This window comes from Bos taurus, chromosome 8 (genome assembly GCF_002263795.3).
Source record: "Bos taurus isolate L1 Dominette 01449 registration number 42190680 breed Hereford chromosome 8, ARS-UCD2.0, whole genome shotgun sequence".
NCBI lineage: Eukaryota > Metazoa > Chordata > Mammalia > Artiodactyla > Bovidae > Bos > Bos taurus.
This window is the reverse complement of record NC_037335.1, coordinates 112,129,566-112,154,427: the sequence shown is the minus strand read 5'-3', so window position 1 is coordinate 112,154,427 and position 24,862 is coordinate 112,129,566. Positions and strand designations below refer to the sequence as shown.

Genomic DNA, 24,862 nt, shown 5'->3' with positions numbered 1-24,862 from the left:
GAGCAGGTCACAGCTGCGACTGCTTCTGCACATACCTGTCAAACAAGTGTGTCCGCGTGGAGTTGATGGCTCTGTCCACTGTTGCGATGGCTTCGACGATGGACGTGGCCACAAACGGGTCCCCGTTCCGACTGACATCGGGAACTAGGAGGCAGGAGGTCGTGGGTTACCAGCACACACACAGACACGGGTCACAGAACAAAGACCAGACACCACGGCGCAGACTCCGCTCCAGTGCTGTTTCTATTTTTCCCTCCAAACCTTCAGTGTCTTTATCACAAATTCTACTAGAAGCAGTTTTCAAACTGCATGAAAGATGCAGACACTTTAAAATCACAGGATTCACCACAAAGGGTCAAAGAAGCTGTAACTGAAAACTCCGAAGTTCTTCTAGCAAAGTATCAGCTGACGGGGAGGCCGACTCTGGTCCGCTGAGCGGCCGCCCTGCCCTGCTGGGCTTTAACCTCCAGTGGGTGCTGTGACGCCTCCTGCCGAGGGACAGACAGTCCTCCTGCTGCTGGACCTCAGCCCACTTGCCTCCCAAGGCTCTGCTGCCCCCCGTCCTAATCCTCACGGAGGATCAGACATCCCACAGCCAGCCTGGGTGCCTGCGCACTGTGCTCACACACACACACGCACACGCACACAAACACGCGCACACGCACACACACACACAAACACGCATACACACACACGCATACACACACACGCACACGCGCACACGCTGCTGAACCTGCCACCTCTGAAGTTATGGCTTCCGTTCCACTGTCCTCTCTTCATTCCTTTTCAACTTACCAGCATTTAGAGTTTGCTAAACAAAACAGCTTTGTTCCAACCAAGCTTTTATCTTTAAAAACGCCTCAGGACAGGTCACCAAGAACGTGCACTTTAACAAACTAAACAGTAACTTTTTTCCTTCAAAATACGCAAACCTTCTAGAAAACTCGACGTGGTGGAAAATGCCCTTGGTGAGATGCTGCCTTCATGCGGCGGTTCTGGGCGAAGCCCCTCCTCCGGGCGCACACCTTCCTCCGGGCGCACCCCCTGCTCCGGGCGCAGCCCCTCCTCCGGGTACACCCCTTCCTCTGGGCGCAGCCCCTGCTCCGAGTGCAGCCCCTCCTCCGGACGTACCCCCTGCTCCGAGTGCAGCCCCTCCTCCGGGCGCAGCCCCTGCTCCGGGCATACCCCTTCCTCCGGGCACACCCCATCCTCTGGGCACAGCCCCTGCTCCGGGCGCACCCCCTCCTCCGGGCGCACCCCCTGCTCTGAGTGCAGCCCCTCCTCCGGGCGCAGCCCCTGCTCCGGGCATACCCCTTCCTCCAGGCGCACCCCATCCTCCGGGCGCACCCCTTGCTCCAGGCGCACCCCTTCCTCCGTGCGCACCCCGTTCTCCGGGCGCACCCCCTGCTCCGGGCGCAGCCCCTCCTCCGGGTACACCCCTTCCTCTGGGCGCAGCCCCTGCTCTGAGTGCAGCCCCTCCTCCGGACGTACCCCCTGCTCCGAGTGCAGCCCCTCCTCCGGGCGCAGCCCCTGCTCCGGGCATACCCCTTCCTCCGGGCACACCCCATCCTCTGGGCACAGCCCCTGCTCCGGGCGCACCCCCTCCTCCGGGTACACCCCTTCCTCCGGGCGCACCCCCTGCTCCGAGTGCAGCCCCTCCTCCGGGCGCAGCCCCTGCTCCGGGCATACCCCTTCCTCCGGGCGCACCCCCTCCTCCAGGCACTGATCTTAAATGCAGCCTGACTGGACTTTGTCTTGCAGCTGATTAACAACGCGTGGTAGTTTCAGGTGGACAAAAGGGCTTCAGTCACACGTATGCATCCATCCTCCTCCGAACTCCCCGCCCATCCAGGCTGCCACTTAACATTGAGCAGATGCCTGAAACACAGCGTTCTCAACACAGTATTTTTTCATATTCTCAGAATTGGGATGGAAGTTTCAAGTCTCATTCAAATATTTTTAAATCACTAATCACTTTTAGCAGTAATACTAGATGCCAAAGTACATGGAGTTGAATCAAAGTTTTGAGTGAATATAAATTAGAAATCTACATTCTAGTCATACTAAGTCAAACGAGTTGAATCAAAATGTCATAATTTTTTCAGCTAGGCAAAAACTCATGAATTTTCTAAAACAAATACTATATTAACATAATATATATACACACAAAAGCTTTTCTGGTATGCTTCATAAAGGCTTGAGAGAGAATGACAGCAAAAAAAAAAAAGATGGAAAAATTGAAGAAATGTAAACTGAGTGAAATGGGAGCACTGAGTGTGAAACAGGAAAAAGGAAACAAACTGGAGAGAGAAAGGCCAGGCCAGCTGCTCATCAGTCACAGCGCGCCCTGGAGAAGGACAGTGACGCCTGGGCCTTTGTGGTTTTCAAACAATCCAAGATAATTCTGTTATGCATCTGGATTTTAAAAAGTGATTATTCTTGGGCTTCCCTTGTGACTCAGCTGGTAAAGAATCCACCTGCAATGCGGGAGACCTGGGTTTGATCCCTGGGTTGGGAAGATCCCCTGGAGAAGGGAAAGGCTACCCAATCCAGGATTCTGGCCTGGAGAATTCCGTGGACTGTACAGTCCATGGGGTCGCAAAGAGTTGGACATGACTGAGCGACTTTCACTTTCAGAAGTTTTCTATTAAATGGTAGTTTCAATGATATAAAATTCAATTATTTTCTGTTGAACAGTTGTGATATAATTATTGTAACCAGCAAAAATATAATAGTAACAGCTGTTTATCAGTGTTCACAATCAACAGCCAGACAAAACACAAAACATAATTACACTTGCAAGCCCTAAAGGAAACACGATCACCCTAACAATATAGAACCTGCACAGTTTAGGGCTAAGCAGCGCGACGCGGAGGTGCATCTGTGCACACATGCTCAGCCACCCAGCCGGTCTGGTGCCTTTAATCCACTTACGGTTAAGGCAATTTGGGTACGTATGATAATTACATGACATTACCATATTCTTAATTGTTTTGGGTTTATTTTGTGTGGGTCTTTTTCCTTCTCTTGTGTTTCCTGCCTACAGAAATCCCTTTAGCATCTGTTGTCCAGCTGGTTTGGTACAGATGTACTCTCTTAACTTTCACTTGTCTGGAAAGCTTTTGATTTCTCCATCAAATCTGAGTCTTTCTGGGTAGTGTTCTTGGTTGCTGGCTCTTCCCCTTCATCACTTTAAATGTACCACGCCTGCCCTCTGGCCTGTAGTTTCCGCTGAGCAGACGGGAGCGCCCCTGTATGTCACCTGTCGCTTTTCCCTTGGCTCTTTTCACAGCTTATCTTTGTCTTTGGGTTTTGTCAGTGTGACTGCTATGTGTCTCGGTGTGCTCCTCCTTGGGTTTATCCCGCCCGGGACTCCGTGCTTCCCGGACCTGGTTGACTATCTCCTTTCCCACGTTAGGGAACTTTTCAGCTATTTCTTCAAATCTTCCTTGGGTCCTTTCTCTCTCTCTTCTCCTTCTGGGATCCCCGTAATGCACGTGTCGGTGCGTTGATGTCCCGGAGGTCTCAGGCTACCTTCATTCCCTCTCACTCTTTTTTCTGCAGTCTGCTCTGTGGCGGTGATTCCCACCACTCTGTCCTCCAGGCCACTCCTCTGTTCTTCTGCCTCAGCTAAGTGCTGCTGACTGCCTCCAGCGCGCTGTCATCTCGGTTTGTTTGTTCTTTAACTCCTCTAGGTCTTTGGGAAACATTTCCTGCATCTTTTCCATTTTGTGTCTGAGATCCTGGATCATCTTCACTATCAGTATTCTAAATTTTTTTCTGGAAGGTTGCCTATCTCCAATTCATCTGGTTGCTTTTCTGGGGTTTTATCTTATCCCTTCATCTGGGACGAAAACTCTTCCTCATGGTTAAGCCTCTGTGATGTGGTTTTGGGCCCAGCTGCTGCGGGACTGTGGTCCTTCTTGCGTCTTCTGTCTGCCCTCTGGTGGATGAGGCCACAAGGCATGTATAAGCTTCCTGATGGGAGGGACTGGGTGGTGGGAAAAACTGGGTCTTGCTCAGTAAAAGTTTAATCCAGTTACCCATTGATCCCACCTTGTGAGTCACGCGGCCTGGGGTCTACAGGCTCTGTGGTAGGGTCAGTGGTCACCTCCACGGGGACTTAGGCCGAGGGGCCCCTTCCAGGACTTGCTGCCAGGACCCCCGTCCCTGTGAGGAGCCACTGCTGGCCGGCGCCTCCTCAGGAGAGGCCCCCACACAGGCCGGCAGGACCCCCGTCCCTGTGAGGGGCCACTGCTGGCCGGCGCCTCCTCAGGAGAGGCCCCCACACAGGCCGGCAGGACCCCCGTCCCTGTGAGGGGCCACTGCTGGCCGGCGCCTCCTCAGGAGAGGCCCCCACACAGGCCGGCAGGACCCCCGTCCCTGTGAGGGGCCACTGCTGGCCGGCGCCTCCTCAGGAGAGGCCCCCACACAGGCCGGCAGGACCCCCGTCCCTGTGAGGGGCCACTGCTGGCCGGCGCCTCCTCAGGAGAGGCCCCCACACAGGCCGGCAGGACCCCCGTCCCTGTGAGGGGCCACTGCTGGCCGGCGCCTCCTCAGGAGAGGCCCCCACACAGGCCGGCAGGACCCCCGTCCCTGTGAGGGGCCACTGCTGGCCGGTGCCTCCTCAGGAGAGGCCCCCACACAGGCTGCCAGGACCCCCGTCCCTGTGAGGAGCCACTGCTGGCCGGCACCTCCTCAGGAGAGGCCCCACACAGGCCGGCAGGCCTGGCTCCGTCTCCTGTGGGGTCACTGCTCCTTTTGCCCAGATCCTGGCACATACGAGATTCTGCGTGTGCCCTCCAGGGCAAGACGCTGCTTCCCCCAGGCCTGTGGGAGTCCTGTAAGCAAACCCCGCTGGCCTTCAGGGTCAGGCTCCCGGGGGACGCCCAGTCCCTTTGTCAGACCCCCAGGCTGGGAAGCCTGACGTGAGGCTCAGGGTCTTCCCCAGAGCGGGAGAGCGTCTCTGGTATCATTGTTCTCCTGTCACGGGCTGCCTACCCTGGGGGCATGAGATCTGACTTTCCTGTGCTTGCCCGCCTCCCACCACTTCGCTGTGGCTTCTTAGTCTTTGGACACGGGGCATCTTTTTCTGGTGGGTTCCAGTGTTCTCCTGTCAATGGCTATTCAACCACTAGCTGTGATTTCGGTGTCCTCACAGGAGATGAGCCCACATCCTTCTACTCTGCCATCCTGAACCAGAAGCCCCTGCATTAGGTAACTTTTAGAGCCTAATATTTTTATAGGTTTTATGCACCTAATGCCACAAGTCAGACAAACGGACAGGACAATCTTACATAATTTTATCACCTAACATTTCGTTATTACCAATGACTTAAGTTGAATTTGTTTTTAAATCAGGAAATTCACTGATTTAATTTATAATCACTCCAGTCTAATATAATGGGAAAATAAGGTCATTTAACATTAAAAAAAAAAAGAAAAAAAAAGAGACATGCAGATGTGCCTCTACCGCGGTCTGCAGGTGCCCACGGGCTCAAGGAGCCACCGGGGCATCCATATAAACAACGGTGTTTCTTCCACGTTTTTTATACTTGAAAAATAATGTTGCTTTAACATGAATTAGTTACACCCACGATCTCCAAAATAACCACATTTTAGTGAATTTCCTTTACCCTTTTTTTTTTAAGGTACGTATGTTTTTGAATTACTTTCCTAAGACTATTGCTTGGGAAAAAACAAATGCAACTTACCAAGTGCAGGTCTGGGTGGAGCTGTAAGACTTACAAAAAGCTACAGGCTTGCATTTTACCCTGTTTGCTTGGAACCAAGGAGCACGTCCGAAGTTTGCAGCTCTGGGATGGGAAGCACTGCCCGTCGGCATAGAGCGGGCCCGCCAGGCCCTGGGGCAGGACCAGACTCAGGGAAGGGGACGGCCCCTGCCCTCGTGTGGGTTTCAGATGAGGGCTGAGCACACCCTAGGGCCACAGGAGGCCACACACGCTCAGAATGGACAGAACGCAGAACGAAGGGGCCCGGACTCCACAGCAGGAGCTGCGTCTGTGCTTCTGCCAAATGGTGGCTGCAAATTACATGTTGCAGAACTCGAGAGGGTTTGGGCAACCACTAAACCAACTGCAAAACCCAGAGCAAGGAGGCCCTCCAAGCGGGCCGCCACGGCGCTCTCAGAGCCTGGGGCAGTGGAGGGGGGCGGCTGTGCCTCTGGGCTGCGCCAACCTTTCTGCAAAGTGGACGTGCCCTGCTCTCTAACTGCCTCCAAGCTCGCGGGGCATCCACTCCGTAGCCTCACCGTTCACGCTGAGCACCATGCTGACCGATGCCTGCCCGATCGTGTTCCGGGCCACACACTCGTAGCGGCCAGCATCTGCGGTCCCAACGTCGCGGATGGTCAGGAACCCCTCGGGGCTGATGTGAAATTTCCCACTTTCTGTCACCTGAACCCCATCCTGGAGCAAAATAAGCGGAGAGGATGGTGGGAATCAGACTAAGGACCCGAAGGGTCTCTCCTGGGGGAGGGGCACCACGTGCCAGGGCCTCGCGAACGGAGCGCTCCTGATGGCTGTTCTCAGACCCGCCAGACACTGGGACGATCCTGCCCACTGCAGATTCAAGGGCAGGAGCCCCTCCTACCTGCTGGCAAAATACCCAGAAAGCTTAAGACACAAACCTCGCTGTGTGGGACTTTGCAGGATCCCAGGGCACAAAAGGTGACCTTCGTGGGACGTGTGTTGGGCTGGCGGTGCACAGCGGGGCAGCCAGCGTGTGGGAGCAGCCAGGGCAGGTGTGTGTCGCCAAGGAAGGCAGGTGACCCCCCAGGACGAGGAGGAAGCAAGGCAGGCGGAGGCATCAAGGCCCTGAGGACCCCACCTCCCTCTCAGGGAACCACTTCACGACCTCCAGAAATGTGGGTTGTATTGAACAATTTGCTCACAGTTGAACACAGACTAGCGTTTCTGTGCTGGGCTCAGTAAGAACAACACAGTGAAACGGACACCAGAAAATCTCTCCAGTGATTGCTGGACGAGGACCTAGCAAGAGGGACTTCGTTTTCGCTTCTGTCACCAAGGACACGCACGGGCAAATGTCCCGAGTCGGTCTTGTTCAGGGTGGCTGTCTCCCCCACGAAGGCAGGGCCGGACGCCTCAGCCCTTACCTTGTTCCAGGTCACAGCGGGCTCCGGCTCGCCCTGGGGACGGCAGGGCAGCTGGACGTTGCTGCCCACCTCCACCGTCATGTCCCTGGGGACGCTGGTGAACACCGGGGTGACTGCAAGGCAAGGACAGGGGCTGCCGCGCACAGAACCCAGGCAGTTCAAGGTTTGCAGCAGATGCCCCGCCCCCGGTCTGAGCAGGCCCAGGGCACCGAGTGCCCTCGCTGTGGCCAGGCCGTGACCCTGTTTCCTGCTAAGAAGAAGCCAGACAGGACCTCTGGGGCTTCCAGCCTCCCCGTGAGCGGCAGCCTCAGGGCAGTGGCCCGCCTGTCTGTGTGGCTCCTGCCCTGCGTGCGAGTCCAAGGCCTCGACCCCCAGGAACTGGTGATGAGGCAGGAAGCAGGGCACCAGCTAGCAGCCCCACTCACGGGCCATCCACTGTCCTGCCTGGTCAGGACTGGAAGGAAACCCAAAGCCCATCGGCCGGATCAGACCCAGGCCTCAACCCCTATCGACACTCTGCAGGCAGAGCCTCCAGCCCCCTCCCCCAGGCCAGGCCACCCACGACACGGGGCCACAGACTAGCAGTGGACGCACAGCCCACTGAACCGCAGGAGCCCACCATGCCCATGCCCCCCATGAGCAGGGTCCCCACGGCTGACATGGACGATTCCAGCTATGACTAAGGCCTCATGATGCAAGTCCAGGGTGGTCTGCTGGGGGAGGGTGAGGACCACCGTCTACCTCGGGGCTGGACGGTCAGGTGTGCAGCGACCCTCTGGGAGCCGATGATGTTCACGGCCTGGCACTCGTACTGGCCCTGGTCATGCAGGGCGACGGCCAAGATCCTCAGCGTCCCCGAGGACAGGACCAGGTGGCGCCTGTCCACCGACAGCTGGCTCCCTGCAAGGTTGAGACACGCTCTCAGCGATGCGGACGCAGGGGCAGGAGCCTAGCCTTCCTCGGGGCCAGGCAGAGGCCTGACTGAGGGATGGAAGGATCGAGGAGCTTCTGTCCCCAGGTCCGTGTTCCCGGAGGCGGGCTTGCCGCCCTGGTCCTCGGTGAGGATAGGTCCGGCCGGATGCGCCGTGGCGCTGAGTCACGTCTGATTCCACTGCTGCGGCCTGCCCAGGGCACCGTGCCCCAGGGAGCGAAGAGGGGCAGGGCGGGTGGCTGCCCTGTGGGCCACTCACCTCCTTTGGTCCAGGCGATGACAGGCTGCGGGTAGCCCTTTGCCTCACAGTGGAACTCAACCGTCTGGCCCTCGATGACAGCTCTGTCCTGGGGCGTCACGGTGAACTGAGGAAGCGCTTACGGGGGGAAAGACGCAGAAACGAGGCATTAAGGGGACAGCTCTGGGTGCAAAGCCAGTCTCCTTCCCGGAGCGAGGCCGCCCCGAGGGCCCACCAGGACCCCTCTGCTGGTGCGGCATCCCAGGGAGGGAGGAAGAGGCCAGAGAAAAGGATGCGGAGTAGGAAGAAGACCACACCCTGGGTGCTTCTCAGCATCACACGGTCACGTGTGCGGAGACTATTGATCCAACAGCATAGAACTCACTAAGGACCAACCTCGGTTCCTGCAAAGGGCCCAGATTCATCTCCTCAGCCTAAACCAATATATTTGCAAATGGATAAATGTCATCCAGTGCAACTATGTGCGGTGACAGGAGTTATGTTGTTACTACTGGGTGAGAGAGACAAAAGCGAATTACAGAATAAATATATCCAACGTAATTCCATTTTTATAAAAGCATCAAGCCAGCTTCCCAGGTGGCGCTAGTGGTAAAGAAACGGCCTGCCGATGCGGGAGACGCGGGAGACGGGGGCTCAGCCCTGGGTCGGGAAGATCCCCTGGAGGACAGTATGGCAACCCCCTCCAGGATTCTGGCCTGGAGAATCCAAGGGACAGAGGACCTGGTGGGCTAGAGCCCATGGGGTCACAAAGAGTCGGGCACGACTGAAACGACTCAGCACACACACGACAGCCACAATCAAAACCAAACAACATGACTGTACGGGCGTGCGTGCAGAGAAAGAGCCGGAGGACAGAGGAAAAGTCACTGGCGTCCAGTGAGTCTGCTTCCGCCGGAGGCCGGAAAAGCCGACGGGGAGGCAGGAGGAGGGAAACTCGTCTTCTGCGCTCACACTCCTGCGCCGTCCTAGCCCTTGTCAGCCCAAGTCCCGCTTTGCAACTAAGTTTGAAAACTATTCATAAACTCATTCTAACCAGTCAAGGACTTTGGAAACACATAACGTTAAGTCTTAGAACTATATATACTCTCAGGCTCCGAGTTCAGAAGTCGACCCTAAGGAAATTCCAACACGTGTGCCAGCCTTCTAGACAACGGTGAATCGGCACACACACCCACATTCACACGGAGGACACGGCAGAAAAACAGAGCCCTGGCCGCCTGATGCCTCCGGGCGGAAAATCAACGTGTCAGCAGTCCCACGGAGGGTCTGCAGGGACGGGGTATCAGGAGGAGCTCCGGCCGCTCCGGGGAGGCCAGGGAGGCGGGGCTCCGCGCGGGCCGGCCTCACCAGGAGGAGCTCGGGGCGCTCCAGGGACGCCAGGGAGGCGGGGCTCCGCGCGGGCCGGCCTCACCTTGGACGATGATGAACGCCGTCGCGTGGATGCTGTCCACCGTGTTGGAGGCGAAGCAGGCGTACTCCCCGCTGTCCTCCTGCTCCACGTTCTGGATGTAGAGGCCGCCGGACGGGGTGATGCTCACCCGAGGGTCCGTGGGCACGGGGCTGCGGTCGCCCCTGGTCCAGGTGATCTGAGGCGGGGGGTGGCCCGTGGCGCTGCACTCCAAAGTCACACTCTCCCCGACCAGCACCTCTGTGTTCTGGGGCTGGATGACAAATGCTGGGCGAGCTGCCGCGGGAGACAGATGTGCAATCAACATCCTCCAGCTTAGCAGACCCGTCTGCTTGCCTTTCCTACTCGTTCTACCTACTGACGTCTAAAATGAGTAGAACCAATTCAACACAACTGCACGCTTTATCTCCTCTCCTTTTCAAAGAAACGTGCAGACCACAAAGACGGCGCACGGCGTCAGGTCAAGCCAGCATCAGCAGGGCTGACCAGTTAGAACCGGTTCCTTTTTCAAACATGGACTGAATTCTGGTGCAGTCTCACTTTTGATGATTCTAAAAGCATTTTGTCAGTCTTGTTAGTAAGTAAACCTTGCGAGTAATTCTTACTGGTTATAAAACACTGTTTTTAAAGGGTATTTAGAACATACAGAAATAAAAAATTTTTCCCTCACAGAAAGGAAAATACAAACGAATAGCATGATAATAGTTCAGTTCAGTTCAGTTGCTCAGTTTTCAACTCTAAATCCAGAAAAAAAATCCACATATTTATTATTGAGCTCTTGAGATGAGTATGCACAGAAACAGACATGTTTCTAACACGTCAGGAGCGCAAGCTGCCCTGCTCCACCAGGACAGAAACGTGGCTGCGCATCTCAAATCCGGAAATTCACTCACCCTTCCGCTCAGAAATTACTCTGCTAGGACTTTACCCCATAGATATTTTAATAGGCTTACAGAACAATACATGTTTTTAAAAAAGGACTTATCACTGTGCTGTTTCTTTGGGCTGACATCCTTATTCACGATTTTCCAACCGAAAAAGCTCCAAAAATAAGTAATCTTTTTGTAACTTCTTTGGTTACAAACCTTGATCTATCTAGCCCAAAGCTACTTACAGCCTTCATCTATTCCACTTACTGAACACTCACAGGATTGACTAGGATTTTATATATTGATTATGATGTTATTTGAGATTCTGTGACAGTTTAGAGCAGAGCAAAATGGTGGGAAAGGTACAGGTGATAAACACTAATTAAAGGAAAAATGGTTGCCTCTGTATAAAATCAGACCCATCTTAGGGCAAAAAACACTGAGAGAGGTGAAAGTGTTAATAATCAAAGTTTAATTCATGAGGAAGATAAACACTGTGGACTAATATGTCCCTAATAACAGAGCTTCAAAATAGATAAAGAACATTTACCCTTTGTGACTCATGGAAACTTACTCACAGGCCATCGTCATCTATATCATAGGACTGGCAGACTTCCACAGAGGGGCACAGCGCATGTACTTTGGGCCTTTCAGGCCATAAATCTTTGAGTATGATTATGTTCCAAAAAGACCTAATCAATAGACTGAAATCTGAAATTCATTTCATCATGTATTCTAAAATGCTATTCGTAAGTGTTTTCAATCACATAAAAAAGGCAAAACACATTCTTAGTGTAAAGATCTTGTAAAGCCAGGCAGTGGTCCAGGCTGGGCGGCCCCTGGTCCAGGCCGGGCAGTCCCCGGTCCAGGCCGGGCGGCCCCCTGTCCAGGCTGACCGGCTGCCACTGGCTGACCCCTTGGTCTGCAGTGACCTCCCCACCCGCCTGTAGGAGACGCTTCACGTGCATTTCTGGGAGCAAGGCCAACAAGCTCAGAGTGGTGTACTAAGGAAGGCTCTTGTTCCTGAGAAACAAACCAAGATTCGGATCAAAAGAGGTTAGATTTGGAATTCTCGGGCCAGAGAGAGACTACTATTCCCATCCAGGGATCAGCGGCCCTGTTGACACAGCAACTGTGCTAAGGACTCGCCCTTTCACGTTCTGCTGTTCCCTTCTGTTCTGACGTGTCCCTCCAGCACTGCACCACTCCGGTCAACATTGTGTGGGTTTCCCTGGTCCTTACAAACAAAGCACAAGCTCCTTCGTGACCAGGAGCCCTGTCTTGTCTGGCAGACTCACAGCCGTGTGGCTCTGCAGAAATCCTGGACGCCTTGCTCCACTTGGGGAACCTGGGATTAAAGGGATTTGACTTGGCTGCAGTTATCTGCCCTGCACATTCCTCTAAACTGGTGTTTGAGAGCTGGGGATTCTCATTCATCAGTAAATCTGGACATGTCTCTGCTGGGATATACCGAGGCATACAAAGTTCTCATAGTAAGACTCTAAACAAAGAAACACAGAAACCATTCATCCTGCAGCCGAAGGTGTTGCAAGGCCCTGAATCCCACAGCACGAGAGAAACACAGACCAGGCGCACTCACATGAGGACGACCCAGAACCGTGGCGGCACCAGGGCCACAGGTGCTGTGCCCAGCAGCCCTGGGACCAGGGTCACCCCCAGGCTCTTCTCCAAGAGCCAGCTCCTCTTCTGGCCAAAGTCCCAAGGTCAACACTTGGACAAGAGTGGGGTTTGTAACCTGGTGTGGCCCAGGCCAATCCAAGGACATAGCTGTGCTTCCTTTGGCTCCAATTGTCTTTTCAGATCAGGTACCAATACTATAGATATGGGAATTTTGCACCCAAATTCAGATTTTGGGTTTCTTTTAAAGTAGCCAGGGCCCGTAGCACAAGAGCAAGCCCACTGCCAGGGGGCAGCCAGTGAGATGCCCTTGGGACCACCGCGAGTGGAGGTATCGGGCGGGGACACTTGTCCCCCAGGTGTCCACAGCCCTCTGGACAGTGATCCCAGCAGTGGCTACCCACGGCCACTCTGAGTGACCACCTGGGTTAAGGGTTTTCGGTGGGCCAGAGCAACGGTCAGGGGTCATCTGTGACCCTGAGCTGACCCTGCTGCTGGCGCTCCAGCCGGGACGCTGGTGTCTGTCCCTCGCCACCAGGTACAAAGAGAGAGGGGGGTGGACGGGAGGAAGGGGATTCGGGGGTGCTGAGTATCCGAGGAGCTCTGTGCCTACCTGGAGACCGGAAGTACCTGAGGGTCACCTCCTGCGTCTTCACCTCCCCGGCCACATTCTTCGCCATGCACTGGTAGATGCCCTGGTCCGTCTCCCGCGTGTTCTGGATCATGAGGGTCCCGTCATCCAGCAAGTTCAAACGGGAATCCGTCTTCATGCTCAGCTCGTTGCTATAACGACAGACCTGGCTGGCTCAGGCCCCCAAAGCACAGGAAACATCCAGTCCTCTGTGGATGTCTGGTCCCAGCCCAGGGACCCTGGCCTCCAGGCACAGAGCACTTGAGGTGCCAGAGAAACGTCTTCTCCTCTTTGCATTCCCTCCACGGAGGAGCAGAAAGGGTTGTGTGGGAGGAGGAGGAAAGGTCAGGGTGGGCAGGCACCCTGGAGCTTCTGGGGTACAGGGATGGCTGGCACCCGGTGGCCAGCACCCCTCTGACGGCTGGGACCCAGCACCGGCACCCCTCTGACGGCTGGGACCCAGCGCCCGGCACCCTGTCCGGGAGCACTCACTTGTTCTGCAGCCAGATGATCTCGGGCTTGGGGTTGCCCTCAGCCCTGGTGCCCAGCACCCCTCTGACGGCTGGGACCTGGCGCCCAGCACCCCTCTGACGGCTGGGACCTGGCACCAGCACCCCTCTGACGGCTGGGACCCAGCGCCCGGCACCCTGTCCGGGAGCACTCACTTGTTCTGCAGCCAGATGATCTCGGGCTTGGGGTTGCCCTCAGCCCCGGCGCCCAGCACCCCTCTGACGGCTGGGACCCGGTGCCCGGCACCCTGTCCGGTAGCACTCACTTGTTCCGCAGCCAGATGATCTCGGGCTTGGGGTTGCCCTCAGCCCTGCAGGTGAAGAAGACGGTGTTGCCCAGGGTGACGTCAGCATCCTGAGGCTCCGACGTGATCCGAGGCCTTTCTGCGCCAAAAGGAAAGCAGACCCTCTTGTCCTGGTCGTAAACCACCGTGCGAACAAGAACCCAGAGCAAGTCCCTTTGGTTCAAGAGAAAATCGCACATGTTCAAACCAAACACACTCCCGTGAGAACAGCCAGTGGGCTTCTCCACGGAGAAGACGGTGTTAGAGCCGAACCACATAGCGTTTCCAGGACCTGAGGCCCACCGCGGGACCCCTGCCACCGGCCCGGCCCTCACCAATGAGGGCAGGACGCGGAGAGGCCACAGGGCACCCCCGGGGCTGAAACCAGTCGCCTGCACACTCGAAGGGCCAGGAGCCCAACTGCAAAGGGATCGTCTACGAAAGGTCACAAAAGGTGACCAGCGAAGTGACGCAGCTGCCGCGTTACCAGGAAACACAGCGACTTTCGACTGCAGTCAAGTCTGTTTTTAATATATGAATATAAAGATGATGCTCTGGAGAAGCTGATTTTCCCACTCCTATGGCGCGGTACACCGAGGAGCTGAGTTCCTCGCCATTTACTTATATGGGAGATTCTGCCTTGTGGGGTCTGACTGCTTCTTTTCTTGTGTTTGTGGTGAGAGGTCACGCACTTGCAGGCAGCACTCAGGGGAATTGGCTGGACGAACCCAGCCCCGTCCACCCCGAGTGGCCACCGCCCAGATCCAGACACAGGAGGCGGCCAGCTCCCAGCTGGCAGCCCCAGGCCCTCCCCCAGGAGCCGCCCCCTCCCACCACGGGCCCTGCCGCCCGGCAGCTGCAGCCTCTAAAGGCAGACGGTCAGAAGGAGCAACAGAGGACCTGATGCATTTCACGTTGCTTTTTTTTTTTGCAGGGAAACCTGACAATAAAATCCACGTTTATTACAAAGTAGTTTCCTACAGGCACTGCAGAGACACACTCTGAGTAGGGACCAGTGAGGCCCACCCAGACTCGCTTTGTGGGGTTCCCAGGGACAGATGGACACAGGGCTGCAGGCGCCCCGCCCTCCGGAGGCACTCACCACAGTCCAGCTCCTCTGGGGTGATGGTGGCCACCGACCGGCCCTGGATGCGCCTGGGATACTCACAGGTGGCCGCGGCCTGCGCGTTTCCTGACCGCGCGTAGCCCTTCAGCAGGTCCGCCAGCCACAGGATCTCACAGTCACAGCGGAGCGCGTTGGAGTCCAGGCGCCTGCACGGAGGAGGCCGCGCGTGAGACGTGGACGTGGACGCGCAGGGCTGACCCAGCCCAGACGGACCCGTGGCGCGGGGGCTGCAGACAGTGGGATCTGAGCAGGTCCTGCCCGACCAGGACCCGAGCTGGCGGGACCCACACTCGGCAGAACCAGAGCCGGGGAGCAGGGAGCCCAAGCGACACAGTAAAGGGTGGTGCTGAGAGCAACCAAAGGCGTGAGATGCAGGGTGGACGCAGGACCAACGTGGGCTGGCGGAGGCAGGGCAGGACAGGAGCCCGTGTGAGACGGGAAACGAGGGACTCCCCCAACCCAGCACCACTCCCGTCGTCTTCCGGGATTACCTCACGTGACTGACACCCCCAAGAGGCACCTCTCAGGGGCTGAATGATCCTGCAAGCCCACAGGGAGGGGGCCCATGAAGGTGGACACAACCCTCCCAAGAGTGGAACAGGCAGGGCATCGCCTCCGCCCTCGGGACGATGGCCATTTACGTGGCGGAGCCCAAGCTGAGGGGTGTAACAGGGGAACCCGAAGCCACGGCCGCCTGACCTGACACGTGCTGGCAAGAGGCCGGAAACCAGCCCTGCTCAGACCCCCGCTGCAGGCTGGCCACGCTGGGCAGGGGGCCCCTGGGACCAGAGCTGGGGGGCTGCTCGCAGGCGTCCACTCAGCACCCCCACAGGCCAGGGCTCCCCGGGAGGCCAGCCCGACGTCACACCTCCCACCTGCATCTCTCTGAGGCTGGCTCGGGGTTGGGGGGAGCGGCAGGCAGGGCTGGCCCCTCTCCAGATGGTCAGCTCTGATGAGTACAGCCAGCGGGGTCTAAGGGGCTCCACGCAGACCCGCCAGAGCTCCCCCGGCCACGGGGACCTGCCCGGCGCCCACTGGCCCCTCAGCCCCGCTGGGAAAATACCAGGACCTCTGTACTGACGACGGGCCCCGAGGACAGTGGGTGGGCAGGTGGGCCCAGTAGGTGACACTGGCCGGAAGCCCCCGGCTGCACGCTCCCCTCGGCCACCCAGGGGTCAGGGGGAGCTCGATGGAGCCGAGAAGTCTGAGGTGTGTCGCAGACGGGCAAAGGCCACGGCCCAGAGGGCGGAACCGAGGGGCAGAAAGAAGGCGGGGGACAGACCCTGCCAGCCTGGGCTGGACTCAGGGAGGCGCTGCCTGCCTGACCCGTCCAGGTGACGCCCGGCAACCTCTTTCCTGCTCTCTTATCTGTCAGAGAGGCAGCAGTTATCTTATCTGCCCCCTAGAACGCACCTTGACATTTGGCTAGAGATTTCTTTATCTTCTTTATCCTAAAGAAACAGACTACAAATTGTGAGGAAAGCTGTGTTTTACTTCACTGAGGAGAGAAACAGAAGTCCACCCTGGGTCCAGGCTCGGCAATCTGACCTTTCTGTCTCTTTCTTAAATCTAGTTCATTGTTCACACTGAGTAATATCTAACTGAGAAACAATGGCCTTCAAGACCTCAGAGAAAAGCGCACAGAAGACATGAGTCAGCGTCTCCCACCAGCACCAGAACACCTCGGTTCTGTCATCAGTGCTGTCAGAACACCTCGGTCCAGTCAGAACTCCTCGGTCCTATCAGAACAACTCGGTTCTGTCGCGGTCCTGTCAGAACTCCTCGGTCTGTCATCGGTTCTGTGAGAACATCTCAGCTCTATCAAAACACTTCGGTTCTGTCAGAACACCTTGGTTCTGTCATCGGTCATGTCAGAACTCCTCGGTTCTGTGAGAACACCTCGGTTCTGTCATCAGTCCTGTCAGAACACCTCGGTCCGGTCAGAACTCCTCGGTCCTATCAGAACAACTCGGTTCTGTCATCGGTCCTGTCAGAACTCCTTGGTCTGTCATCGGTTCTGTGAGAACATCTCAGCTCTATCAAAACACCTCGGTTCTGTGAGAACACCTCGGTTCTGTCATCGGTCATGTCAGAACTCCTCGGTTCTGTGAGAACACCTCGGTTCTGTCATCGGTCATGTCAGAACTCCTCGGTTCTGTGAGAACACCTCGGTTCTGTCATCAGTCCTGTCAGAACACCTCGGTCCGGTCAGAACTCCTCGGTCCTATCAGAACAACTCGGTTCTGTCATCGGTCCTGCCAGAACTCCTTGGTCTGTCATCGGTTCTGTGAGAACATCTCAGCTCTATCAAAACACCTCGGTTCTGTGAGAACACCTCGGTTCTGTCATCGGTCATGTCAGAACTCCTTGGTTCTGTGAGAACACCTCGGTTCTGTCATCGGTCCTGTCAGAAGTGATCAGTGTGAAGACAGCTTCTTTTCAGAGATCTGAAAATGGACGGAACTCAGTTGTGTGCACGACTAAAGAAAAGGAACGGAATATAGCTTAGAGACTCCTTCTAGGCCGATTTTATTTCCATCAATAAAATATGTTAACATGGAATAAAAAACTAATTTGAAGCATTTAAAATTGATTTTTAAGGTAGTCTTACTTGCCTACTGTGTTAACCTCAGGCACATTTCCTGAGTCAGTGAGGTCCGGGTTGTGGCTCTGATGGTTTAATCCACCCTCCCTTCCTGAGTCACATCCAGCATGTGATGAAATCCTTGAAATACCCAGTGAAGAGGGAGGTGAATGCATGGCATGGAGAAGCTGTCTTTGCCGGAAAGACGGCATAAAGGTCAGTGTACTTACAATCTTTTCATAGATTCCAAGTGATTAAATGTCCCCGGAACCAAATGTGTGATTCGGTTGTTATGTAAAAACCTGTTGAAAGAGAGAATAAACCGAAGAGATTCCTTAAAATGCTGCTTAGACGTGGAGAAAAGACTATACACAGTCAAGTAAACCAGCTTGAGAAGACTGTCTCGGTGACTGCCTTTGTTTAATACAAATGAACTTGGGAGCAATGCCATTGAGCAGAGAAAATAATCCCCCCATCTTATCGCTATTCCACTCCTGGACTGTCAGGGGAGAAGCACAGACTCCCTGCTGAGATGCCGCAGAGTTTGAACAGGGGAGGTGCTCTTTCTGTCACAGGGGAAGGGCTGAGCCAGGAGCTCCAGAACCGCAGGAGGCAGACCAGACTTACAGCCTCTCCAGCTTCGGCAGATGCTGAAATGACTCCGGGTCCAAAGTTTCTATCTGATTGAAGTGCAGGTATCTAAAGAAGTTTTCAAAAAAGGGGACAAGAAACAAGTTGTAAGCAATTCTGTGTTTCTACAGAGCTACAGAGTTTCACTGAACACATGTTTTCTCTAAGTCATTCGAATCCACACATCAACAGATAACTCTCTAGAGCTCCTACATTGTATGCGGATCAAATGAAGTCATCCAGCAGGAAGGTTAAAGACCGCGGAAAACTGGGCGCAGACTGTAACTGGCGGACGGAGCGGTGAGAGAAAGGGTTAGCCTGCCCACCGGGCCTCTTCCCCACCCAAGGGGGAGGGACCAGGGATGCCCAGCTCCACAGCCACGGACCTTTCTAGAAAACCCAACAGAATCTTCACCTCACCACACACGCAGGTATGGGAACGCCTTAGTTCCAACCGTCTAACTCACAGATGGATTTAGGAGCCTAACTCACGCTTCAAAGGGGCGCTGGGAACGTTGCTTCTCAGCTGCAGAAACAACCACCACACAGATAAGAGAAGAAAGCTGCCCGAGCGGACACTGCGCCGCCTCAAACGCCCCTGGACTGCACAGAGCCTCACGGCCCAGAAGCCATCCACGCAAGACGAGCCCTTGCTTTCTACAACGGACACAGTTTCCGTAAAACGAAGTTCTTCTGGTTTTCCTAAACACTGCTCTTCTCACTGTGAAAGCCGGAGGGTTTTTCCCTCAGAAGAACGGCTAAGTCACCGTCTAACGGGTGTCTCCACAGGAGCCCCTCCTGACGCGCTGGCCCGCCGGGGTCTGCTCTCACCCCGCCAGACGCTGGGAGGATACACGGTGACCGCGCGGGTGCCGGGCTGCTGGGCTGCCTCCCCTGGAAGCCTGGTGGCGCTGGGCTGTGCCCAGCGCCCTCCCGCCTGCATGGGGACCTCAGGGCAGGGTGGCCGGGGCAGGCGGGGGGGGAGAGCTCCGTCCTGACTACCGAGGACGCACCCCCAGCAGTCGGCGTGGGCGGCCCAGCCGGGCTGACCAGGGGAGCCCGCCGGCCAGGCCCAGGGAGAGTCCTGGGCGAGGACAACGGGGAGAGAAGGGACCACATGGAAGCTGGATTTAAAAACCCACAAGCCGGCCCCGCAGGTGGCCAGCCATGGGTGCTGCCTCGAGGCCACCCCCGACAGAGAGGAAATGGGCCCAGGGCAGGAAAGGGGGCCCCACCCGCCATAGTGCCCAACACCAGCCTGTGGCCTCCAGGGAGCCCGGGGCGGCTCCAACGGAGGGGCAGAGGCCAGCATGAAGGACACCAGGCAGCTGGCGACCTGAGGACGCAGGCCCTCACAAGGTTTCTCGCTCTGCGTTTGCACCGGCTCCACGGCCTCACCCAGCCTGGGAGCAGGGCGGGGGGCCACATTAGTGAGACCCCTGCACGAGCCTTGCCCAGCCTGGGAGTGGGGCGGGGTGTGTGTGCACATGGCCCATTAGTGAGACCCCCCAACAATCGATTCAGTCAAATAAAGTCTAAACACTCGCACCGCACAGTCGTGCCCTCCTCCTTTAAGGCCTGAGAGGGTAGAGCTGCTGGGTAGACAGGGCCTCTGCCTCCCCCTCCACCAGCCCTGCCTCTGGCCGAGGGGCGTGGAGGTCCCTGGGCTGGGCACACTCTGGGGGAGGACCTGAGCCTGCTCTCCTTGGGGACACGCCCCTTCTCCCAAGGGGCCTCCGCGCGGGTGGGCCTGGGTCTGAGCCGCCTGCCTCTTCACCCCCAAGTCTCAGCAGCAGAGACCCCTGCCCAGCACCTCCCCGGGGTCTGCAGGACACGCCCCAGGGCCTTAGTCACCAGTGTCCACGCAGACCTCACCTCGGGGGTGCCACTCCCTTCCTCCCTGTTCCACCCACTCTGTTTTCCTCCAAAACAACCCAGATCACTCCCCCAACCCTAAGGCCAGAGCCTCACCTGGCTCCTGAGAGTGTGTCCTGCCCAGCTCGAGCCCTTCACACCAAGAGGGATGCGGGGACATGCTCCCGGGGAGCCTCCCTCCCCAGCGCCTCTCCAGATGCCCATGGGTCCCTGCGATGGCCTGACCTCTGTGCACGCAGCCCTCAGGCCAACCTCCCCCCCCCAGTCCAGTCCACACCAAGCACAGCGGGCTGGGAAAGCAGCTTTCAGCCGAATAAATAAACAGGTATTTAAGCACGAGCCCAGCGTGTGCTTCGGAAGCTCCTGCTTTGGGTGAGGCCTCCCCAGTTCCGCCTCGAGGTCTCTGGGGAAGCTTCCGTCCTGCCAACCGACAAAACACCGAAGACATCCTCCCCCACGGCGGCACGCGGGACGAAACTGCCTTGCACATGGTGACGCCAGCCCAGTGTTGGACAGCCCAGGACTGGCCAAGTAATAAGCGGGTCAGAGAAACGCCTCTGACCACGAACTCTGCTTAAAATGGACAGGCTGACTTCACAGCAGAGCAGGACTTCATATGAGGCCCCAGAAACGGCATCCGGTGTTCCCTAACGGGAAACACATGGAGGAAAGTTTATTTTCTCCAAAATAATGATGTCATGAGCAAGGGAAGTAGCCTCAACGTGCAGATTCACAAACAGGAAATGCTGCGCAAGGACGACCGCCTCCTCGTCCCTGCTTCTCCCCAGAAGACCTCCAGCTGCTCAGACCTGTTTGCGAGGCTGTCTCCAGCACGGAGGGGCAGAGGTCAGCCAGTGTCACTGGCCCTTGTCTGGGAGCGCAGGGCCCAGGGCGCCACGCGGATGCCCGGATGGGCGGGGGCGGGTGGAGGGGGCCCCATGGCTCTGTGGTCTGCATGCAGCGCCCGTGCCCCCCCGCACAGCATGCATCGTGCAGGCAGCAGACGGGGCCCGCGCTCCGGGCGAGAGGCGAGGGGCAGGTGAAGTCCAAGACACCCAGAGCAGGGGACACTTACAGTTGCTCAAGAGAGGCAAGCCCCTTGAAGGCCTGCCGGTCAATCGCCTGGATCTCATTCTTGTACAGATAGCTGCAACAAGAAACACGGGGTTAGCACGTGCCAGGCTGGCACTCGGAGGGTGACGAGACCTCCGCTGGGGCCTGGAGACAGTGTCCACGCTCACGATCGTGTGAGGACACAAACAGAACGCTTGCAGAGCAAGGAGAGCTCCTCCACGGGGGCTCCTCTCTTTATCTGGGGAAAACCTCCTACTGGAGACGTCAGACCACCACACCCCAGACTCACGGATTGGTGGAGGGCAGTTTATGAACAGTTAACAGAGCACATGCTTCAGAGCCCGAAGAAAATAAAATTTCCTGACAAACAGGTAAAATGCACTGAAGGTAAGGTTCTGCAACCGACACGATACAGTTTCAAACGTGTGCGTCCGTGCTCAGTCGCGCCTGACTCTTTACGACCCCATGGACTGTAGCCCGCGTCCGTGCTCAGTCGCGCCTGACTCTTTATGACCCGTGGACTGTAGCCCATCAGGCTCCTCTGTCCATGGGATTCTCTAGGCAAGAATACTGGGGTGGGTGCCATGCCCTCCTCCAGGGGACCTTCCCAACCCAGGGATCGAACCTGCATCTCCTGCATCAGCAGGCGGATTCTTTACCACTGAGCCACCTGGGAAGCCCACTTTCAAATGCCCAGAAATAATCTAGGGAATAGGAATTGTAAAGACTAAATTCGTCTGGACCCAGTCATCCACTCAAATCCCATTCTTCTAAAACAGAAGCAACCAAGGCTAATCGAAGAACCACGCAACAGGCTGGTGCCTATTTCTATATGGCCTGCAGACTAAGAACGGTTCTTATGTCTTTAAATGACTGAAAATTTCCAAAGAAGAATGTTTGTCGACATGTGAATATCACGTGAAATTCAAATCTCAGTGTTGGAAAATGCAGCTGTGTTGGCCCAGGGCCACACGACCTCACTTATGGTCACCTGTGGCTAACACCGTGCTCCCTGGACACCGACCCCCGTGGTCCTCAGGGACTCAATTTCGCTGCCCCATCCTTCTCAGGAGGAGTCTGCTAGCTCCGGAAGGGGCCCATAGAGGATGAAGACGTTGACTCTGAAGTGTCTGCTTCCCCAGCCCTGCAAACCCGTGTGCGCTGAGTCTGCCTGTCTGCCCAGGACCTCAGAACACATCTCTACCGTGGCTACCTGCAGACGTGGAGACACCTGCCCAGGGCGCCCCTCCATCGCTGCTGCGGGTAGACGGACGATGAAATCCCACACTTCCCTGCAGAGTAAGTCGGGCAGGTCCTGCTCTGCACACCCCCTGACAGACGATCAAATCCCACACTTCCCTGCAGAGTAACTCGGGCAGGTCCTGCTCTGCACACCCCCTGACGGACGATCAAATCCCACACTTCCCTACAGAGTAACTCGGGCAGGTCCTGCTCTGCAGACTCCCTGCGGACGACCAAATCCCACACTTCCCTACAGAGTAACTCGGACAGGCCCTGCTCTGCACACCCCCTGACGGACTATCAAATCCCACACTTCCCTACAGAGTAACTCGGGCAGGTCCTGCTCTGCAGACTCTCTGCGGACGACCAAATCCCACACTTCCCTATAGAGTAACTCGGACAGGCCCTGCTCTGCAGACTCCCTGCGGACGACCAAATCCCACACTTCCCTATAGAGTAACTCAGACAGGCCCTGCTCTGCACACTCCCTGAGGGATGATCAAATCCCACACTTCCCTGCAGAGTAACTCGGGTAGGCCTTGTCTGCACCCTCCGTGGCTGGGCTGCTCCTGTCCTCCCGCCTGGCGAGCAGCGCCTCTCTGGCTCAGTCCTGCACTCCCAGGACGTGCCCTCCCCTCTTACTGGGCACCAACCTGCGGAGGCCACATCACACGGAGCTGCAAGCCTGAACCTAAACCAGCCAGAAGGCCCCCAGTTGGAGGCCTGGTGCCAGCCTGACAGGACGCTGCTTCTCCAGGTTGGGGATTTGAATCCCTGGGCTGCCACTGAATGCTGATTCTTAAATAAGAATGCACGCTTCTCTGCCTCCGTTTCTTCCTGTGTAAAATGGAGGGAATGGCAGTGCCTTGCAGCAGGGGGCCCCAAGCTCTGGGATCAGATGTTTGATGATCTGGGGTGGAGCTGATGCAATAAAAATAGAAATAAACTGCACGACAAATGTGACGCACTCGAATCATTCCCGAGACCACCCCCACCCCCACCCGGGGAAAAACTGTCTTCCACAAAACCGGTCCCTAGTGCCAGAAAGGCTGGGGACTGCGGTCTTTCCGGATCAGTCGCTGAAGTTGCACAGACACCCAGAGGCTCTGGAACACGGCCCCACGCGCGGCGACGCCTGTCTGGATCTGCGTTAGCTCTCCTATCGCGACTCCTCCAGGAGGTATGTCTGAAGGGAGGCTTCTGTGCCCACTTCTTAAAAACAACTCAAAAGCAAAGCAAAATATCAACACTGACATCACCTTGCATGAACTTCAGAAAGATGAGAGTAAAGAAATCCTTTCAAAGAACATGAGCAACAGCTGAACCACTGAATGTTGGTAAAGACATCAGGGATAATCCATTTTTTCTAAGAATAACTGGGTATTGGTCATGAGCTAATAAGAAAGCAAAAACAATTCTCTACTTCATCACAGAGTTTACCCTTTGATTATGAGTTCTGTCTCAAGGGTTCATTTCATCACGAGGAAATCTTAGTGCAGGGGAAGGTTTATTCCTTACCAGAAATCACTGGGGTTCCAGCAGGTGAGGAACACTCACCAATTAAATAAATACCAAGGATGAAATATGTACTTATATGCAGAGTACATCATGAGAAACGCTGGGCTGGAGGATGCACAAGCTGGAATCAAGATTGGAACGAGAAATATCAATAACCTCGGATGTGCAGATAACACCACTGTTATGGCAGAAAGTGAAGAGGAACTAAAAAGCCTCTTGATGAAAGTGAAAGAGGAGAGTGAAAAAGTTGGCTTAAAGCTCAACATTCAGAAAAGGAACATCATGGCATCTGGTCCCATCACTTCATGGCAAACCGACAGGGAAACAGTGGAAACAGTGGCAGACTTTATTTTTTTGGGCTCCAAGATCCCTGCAGATGGTGACTGCAGCCATGAAATTAAAAGACGCTTATTCCTTGGAAGAAAAGTTATGACCAACCTAGACAGCATACTAAAAACCAGAGACATTACTTTGCCAACAAAGGTCCGTCTAGTCAAGGCTATGGTTTTTCCAGTAGTCATGTATGGATGTGAGAGTTGGACTGTAAAGAAAGCTGAGTGCCATAGAATTGATGCTTTTGAACTGTGGTGTTGGAGAAGACTCCTGAGAGTCCCTTGGACTGCAAGAAGATCCAACCAGTCCATCCTAAAGGATATCAGTTCTGAATACTCATTGGAAGGACTGATGTTGAAGCTGAAACTCCAATACTCTGGCCACCTCGTGCGAAGAGCTGACTCATTTGAAAAGACCCTGATGCTGGGAAAGATTGAGGGCAGGAGGAGAAGGGGATGACAGAGGATGAGATGGTTGGATGGCATCACCAATGCAATGGATATGAGTCTGAGTAAACTCCAGGAGTTGGTGATGGACAGGGAGGCCTGGTGTGCTGCGGTTCACGGGGTCGCAAAGAGTCAGACACAACTGACTGACTGAACTAAACTAAGGATGAAATAATCAATTCTGGAAGCTTCTTAAACATTCACACTGCAAGTTGCCCAGTTTTCTAGGTCAGTGCCTGTCAAGATGGACTGTAGTGATGAGGTCCAGAGAGTTGGGGGAGGAGGCAGGAACCCCAGGAGCCAGACGGTGGGGTCACAGGACCCCTTCCCACCACAGCTGCAGCCCAGCCCTGGCCTACCTCCTTCTGTT

At 55.8% G+C, this 24,862-nt stretch overlaps 1 protein-coding gene across 2 annotated transcripts in view; it reads right to left on the bottom strand.

Moving 5' to 3' along the window:
* The window catches only part of PXDN (peroxidasin), a 64,870-nt gene that overhangs the window by 13,368 nt on the left and 26,640 nt on the right, over positions 1–24,862 (bottom strand). Inside the window, exons 4-15 of one of the 2 annotated variants that reach the window (XM_010800841.4) lie at positions 20,955–21,026; positions 18,002–18,073; positions 17,605–17,676; positions 14,767–14,936; positions 13,647–13,764; positions 12,854–13,023; positions 9,737–10,009; positions 8,326–8,442; positions 7,877–8,035; positions 7,136–7,248; positions 6,272–6,428; positions 36–144 (exon numbers count right to left, since the gene is read on the bottom strand). In XM_010800841.4, coding sequence (XP_010799143.1) covers positions 36–144; positions 6,272–6,428; positions 7,136–7,248; positions 7,877–8,035; positions 8,326–8,442; positions 9,737–10,009; positions 12,854–13,023; positions 13,647–13,764; positions 14,767–14,936; positions 17,605–17,676; positions 18,002–18,073; positions 20,955–21,026 — 1,602 coding nt within the window. The remainder of the gene's footprint in view (positions 1–35; positions 145–6,271; positions 6,429–7,135; positions 7,249–7,876; positions 8,036–8,325; positions 8,443–9,736; positions 10,010–12,853; positions 13,024–13,646; positions 13,765–14,766; positions 14,937–17,604; positions 17,677–18,001; positions 18,074–20,954; positions 21,027–24,862) is intronic. The other variant, XM_010800842.4, reaches the window with a different exon arrangement.